At 30.2% G+C, this 6,000-nt stretch overlaps 1 protein-coding gene across 3 annotated transcripts in view; it reads right to left on the bottom strand.

Annotated features, from left to right (window-relative positions):
* Positions 1–3,287: 3,287 nt before the first annotated feature.
* The window catches only part of LOC119601068 (fasciclin-2), a 171,318-nt gene continuing 168,605 nt past the window's right edge, over positions 3,288–6,000 (bottom strand). For 2 of the 3 annotated variants that reach the window (XM_037951771.1, XM_037951773.1), the window contains exon 10: positions 3,288–3,646. In XM_037951771.1, the coding sequence (XP_037807699.1) occupies positions 3,523–3,646 (124 nt within the window). In that variant the 3' untranslated portion in view covers positions 3,288–3,522. The remainder of the gene's footprint in view (positions 3,647–6,000) is intronic. The other variant, XM_037951772.1, reaches the window with a different exon arrangement.

Here is a 6,000-nt window from a genome sequence, read left to right as displayed (position 1 = left end):
AAACATTCGGCTTAAGCCGAATTTTAGCATACACTGCAGCTGTAAGAAATGACTTTTTTAATAAAAATTTTGTTGAATTTTTAAACTTTTTAGGGAATTTTAAAAAAATTTTGCTTATTTTCTCTTCATCAGCTTGTAATTTCTAAAAAAAGCTTCGTTTCGCTTAGATTTTCTCTTAAACATCAGATGACTCTTTTGCTTAAGTGTTAAAAGTTTGAGAGTCATTGTATGTAAATGTTTGTTGTTTGTATAGTCTAGTATATTGGCTAAACTGTGGTCTGATCTATTGACTAGACAAGGGTTAGACTATAGTCTACTCTATTGACTGGTCTATAGTCAAGTCTATTGACTAGACTATGGTCTAGTATATTGGCTAGGCTATAGTTAAGTCTATGGTCTTCTATTGACTAGTCTATCGTACACTTAGTCTATTGACTGGACTATCGTCTAGTCTTTTGACTAAACTATCCTCTAGTCGATTGACTAGACTGTCGTCTGGTCGATTGACTAGACTGTCGTCCAGTCTATTGACTAGACCATCGTCCAGTGTATTGACTAGACTATCGTCCAGTCTATTGACTAGACTGTCGTCTAGTCTATTGACTAGACTATCATCTAGTCTATTGACTAGACTACCGTCTACCGTCTATTGACTAGAATGTCGTCTGGTCTATTGCCTAGACAATCGTCTAGTCTACTGACTAGACTATTGTTTAGTCTATTGACTAGACTGTCGTGTAGTCTATTGACTAGATTGTCGTGTAGTCTATTGACTAGACTATCGTCTAGTCTATTGACTATCGCCTAGGCTATTGACTATACTGTCGTCTAGTCTATTGACTAGACTATCGTCTAGTCTATTGACTAGACTATCGTCTAGTCTATTGACTATCGCCTTATCTAGACTATTGTCTAGTCTATCGTCTAGACTATTGTCTAGACTATCGTCTAGACTATCGTCTAGACTATTGTCTAGACTATCGTCTAGTCTATTGTCTAGACTATGGTCTAGTCTTTTGGCTAGATAATGTTCCAGTCTATTGACAAGACTATCGTCTAGCCTATTAACAAGACTATCATCTAGTCTATTGACCAGTCAATCGTGTCCATTGACTGGTCTATGGTCTGGCTATTGTCTAGTCTAAGGTCTAGACAATGGTCTATTCAATTGACTAGAGTATAATCTAGTCTATTGATTAGACTATGATCTAGTCTATTGTCTAGACTATGGTGTAGTCTATTGACTAGAGTATAATCTAGTCTATTGACTAGAGTATAATCTAGTCTATTGACTAGACTATGGTCTAGTCTATTGACTAGACTATGGTCTAGTCTATTGACTAGACTATGGTCTGTCTATTGACTAGACTATGGTCTAGTCTATTGACTAGACTATGATCTAGTCTATTGACAAGACTATCCTCTAGTCTATTGACAAGACTGTTATCTAGTCTATTGACAAGACTATAGTCTAGTCTATTGACAAGACTATCGTCTAGTCTATTCGCTAGGCTATAGTCTAGTCTATTCGCTTGACTATAGTCTAGTCTATGGTCTTCTCTATTGATAAAACTATTGTCTAGTCTTTTGACTAGTCTATGGTCTAGACTATAATCTTTTCTATTGACTATTCTATTAACTAGACTATAATCTAGTCTATTGTTTAGAGTATGGTCTAGTGACAAAACTATCGTCTTGTCTATTGACTAGATTATCGTCTAGTCCATTGTCCAAACTATGGTCTAGTCTATTGTCAGGTCTAAGGTCTAGTCTGTTGACTAGACTACGTTTTGGTGTATTGACTAGACTATGGTCTAGTTTATTAGCTAGACTGTGCTGTAGTTTATTATCTGGTTTATGGTCTAGTCTATTGTCTAGACTATGGTCTAGTCTATTAAGTCTGGTCTGTTTGTTTAGGGTTTTTTTACCTTGCAGTGTATTTTTTTCTGTGGGGATTTCTTGGGTTTTTTATGTAAAATTTTTTTTAATATTTATTTTCTTACATTTTTACTTAATTTGGCCTCAATTCTAGTTTGATTTGTTTTTTCTTTAAATAAATTTCTAAACTTAATAAGTCTTTTAATAAAATTTCTTAAAAATTGTATGAAAGTTTTTAAAATTTCTTTTAAGACTTATTAAGTTTAAAGGGGATTTTAGTTTGTTGAATTTTAAACATAAATATTGAGCATTGTTACGCTATAAAGACTAAGAGTGGCTTTTTAAGAAACAAAATTTTTTTAAAAATTTTTAATGAAATGCAGCCACTGCTTTACTAGCTTTTGATTTTATTTTATTTTAATTTTTTTTATAATTTTTTCTTATGTATTTTTTATATTTCTTCAATTTATTTGTTTTTATTTCATTTATTTAAATTTCTTTTTTTTTAATTATACTTATTAGCTGAAAATTTTATTCACATAAGCCACAATTTACACTTAAATTTAATATTATATTTATATAAAAAAAAATTAATTAATTTGTTAAGTAAATTATAAAAAAAATAATAATATTTAGTCTTGTCAAATTTGTCATGTTAAGTACCAATTTTATAAAAATAAAATCCATTTAAAAAAATTTTTTATTCATAGAAAATTATAAATTTTAAGTAAATTTTTGTTAAACTCTCTCTATCTCTCTATGCTGAAGAGTTTATTGTGACATTACAGTTTGAAAATCACTGTGTGTTTGTTTACTCTATTATGCTTTGGTGTGTCAAACACTACAGTTTGAAAAGCATTGTATGTGTTTAATTTTGCTTTTTTGAGAGAGTTTTTGCTTTACAGTTTGAAAACTATTATTACATCAATTCAATTAAACATTTTAATGAATATTTTAATTGATTTTTTATACATAAAACTTGTTTTTAACCAAATGTGTTTAACCCGTTTAAATTTGAACTTTTTTTCTTTAGCAAAAAGAGTATTTATAAGAAATGTCATGGTTTGTTAATAAAATGTTTTTGAAAAATATTATAAAATTAAAGCAAATCTTAAGCTTAATAATAAATTTAAACTTAAATAAATGGCATGTTATTTATAAATATAATTTGAATTTAAAAACTAAACGAAAAGAAAAATTAAGGCAATTTCTTTTTAAAACTAAAATCATAAAAAATATTTGTTCCATACTAAACACCAGTTCTTCTTCAAAATTTTAATTTCAGTTTGTACATTTTTTAAGTTTTAAAAGCTGGTGTTGTTAATACTTTATTTAAACTTATAAACTTTAACTAATGAGGTTTTAAACTTAAAATAAAACTTAAAAAATAATATTTCTTCATTTCGTACATTACTATTTTCTTTTCATTTTATATATATATATAAATATTTTTCTTTACTCTATATAAATTTAATACTTTATATAAAGTTAATATTTATTTTATAATCCAAGCATATGTATTCCCAAAATTTGAAGTAAAATCTTTTTTTAATTATAAAAGATTTTACTAAATTATTTCATTATATTTTTATATAACTCCTTCTCTATAAGTTGTAAATTTTTGTTACTGTTCTTCTTGGCAATTTATACTGCTGAATTTTTGCCTATTATTTCACCACTTCGTGAGTGTACAAATTTACCATCAAATTCCACTGTGGAATTTTGTTTCATACTTCCGGTGGGTGTTTGTAAAGGCTGTTTTTCATCTCTGTTGGAAAAAGATTAAGAAAATAACGGAAATTTATGAAAAATTTTGTAAAAGTTTCTTTATATTGTAATAATATTAAACTAATTTCTACGAATATATTAAATTTACAGTTAAAACCAGACTATAGACTAAACTATAGACAAGTCTCTAGAATAGACTATAGGATAGACTATGACTATACTTTAGAATAGACTGTAGACTAGAATAGACCAGACTATAGACTAGAGCTGAACTAGAATTTAACTAGAACAGAACTAGAACAGAACTAGAACAGAACTAGAATAGAACTAGAACTAGAACAGAACTAGAACAGAACTAGAACAGAACTAGAACAGAACTAGAACAGAACTAGAACAGAACTAGAACAGAACTAGAACAGAACTAGAACAGAACTAGAACAGAACTAGAACAGAACTAGAACAGAACTAGAACACAACTACAACACAACTAGGAACAGAACTAGAACAGAACTAGAACAGAACTAGAACAGAACTAGAACAGAACTAAAACAGAACTAGAACAGAACTAAAACAGAACTAGAACAGAACTAGACAGAACTAGAACAGAACTAGAACAGAACTAGAACAGAACTAGAACAGAACTAGAAACAGAACTAGAACAGAACTAGAACAGAACTCAGAACAGAACTAGAACAGAACTAGAACAGAACTAGAACAGAACTAGAACAGAACTAGAACAGAACTAGAACAGAACTAGAACAGAACTAGAACAGAACTAGAACAGAATAGAACAGAACTAGAACAGAACTAGAACAGAACTAGAACAGAACTAGAACAGAACTAGAACAGAACTAGAAACAGAACTAGAACAGAACTAGAACAGAACTAGAACAGAACTAGAACAGAACTAGAACAGAACTAGAACAGTACTAGAACAGAACTAGAACAGAACTAGAACAGAACTAGAACAGAATTAGAACAGAACTAGAACAGAACTAGAACAGAACTAGAACAGAACTAGAACAGAACTAGAACAGAACTAGGACAGAACTAGAACAGAACTAGAACAGAACTAGAACAGAACTAGAACAGAACTAGAACAGAACTAGAACAGAACTAGAACAGAACTAGAACAGAACTAGAGCAGAACTAGAGCAGAACTAGAACAGAACTAGAACAGAACTAGAACAGAACTAGAACAGAACTAGAACAGAACTAGAACAGAACTAGAACAGAACTACAACAGAACAGAACTAGAACCGAACTAGAACAGAACTAGAACAGAACTAGAACAGAACTAGAACAGAACTAGAACTGAACTAGAACTGAACTAGAACTGAACTAGAACTGAACTAGAACTGAACTAGAACTGAACTAGAACTGAACTAGAACTGAACTAGAACTGAACTAGAACAGAACTAGAACAGAACTAGAACAGAACTAGAACAGAACTAGAACAGAACTAGAACAGAACTAGAACAGAACTAGAACAGAACTAGAACAGAACTAGAACAGAACTAGAACAGAACTAGAACAGAACTAGAACAGAACTAGAACAGAACTAGAACAGAACTAGAACAGAACTAGAACAGAACTAGAACAGAACTAGAACAGAACTAGAACAGAACTAGAACAGAACTAGAACAGAACTAGAACAGAACTAGAACAGAACTAGAACAGAACTAGAACAGAACTAGAACAGAACTAGAACAGAACTAGAACTGAACTAGAACTGAACTAGAACTAGAACTGAACTAGAACAGAACTAGAAATATTGACCTTTGACCTGTAAATTTAATATATTTTCTGCAAAATTTTACATGCTTTGTTTTTAATAAAGTTAGTATTTTAAGCTCAACTAAACTAAATTTACTTATAAACTTAATAACTAGTATAATATTATAAAAGGATTAATATTAATTAAGGGGTTAATTGATAAATATTTCGATAAATTAATAATGATTATGACATGATTAATTAGTGGATTAGTAATTAATTTAGTAGATTAGTAGTATAGTAGTAGTAGAGTTAGCATTGTTTAAGTATTTACGTACGATGGTGATGTCATTGGTGATCCACCTAATTTAACGGGAGGTGGTAAAGGTAACGGTGATGGTGGTGGCTCCTTAACCAGCTGGCCACTGCAATAAGGTAGCGGGAAACGCCAACCATAAAGACTGCTTGGTTAAATTTGTGATATTTTTTTTTGGATTTGTTTGTGAAGGGTATAAATGATTTTTTTTTGATATTTGTACGATAAAATGAATTTTGAAATGCGGGTTAGGAAAGGTTAGAAATTAAAATTTTGGGGCTATATGAACTATATATGAATATGAATGTTAAGAACTAAGGTTTTAATAAAAAAAAGGGAAAACTAAGGGGTGTTATAAAGAA

Source organism: Lucilia sericata, unplaced genomic scaffold (assembly GCF_015586225.1).
Source record: "Lucilia sericata isolate MDLA Ls3-8-SP2 unplaced genomic scaffold, ASM1558622v1 Contig000141F_arrow, whole genome shotgun sequence".
Taxonomy (NCBI): Eukaryota; Metazoa; Arthropoda; class Insecta; order Diptera; family Calliphoridae; genus Lucilia; species Lucilia sericata.
This window is presented reverse-complemented; position numbering and strand designations above follow the sequence as displayed.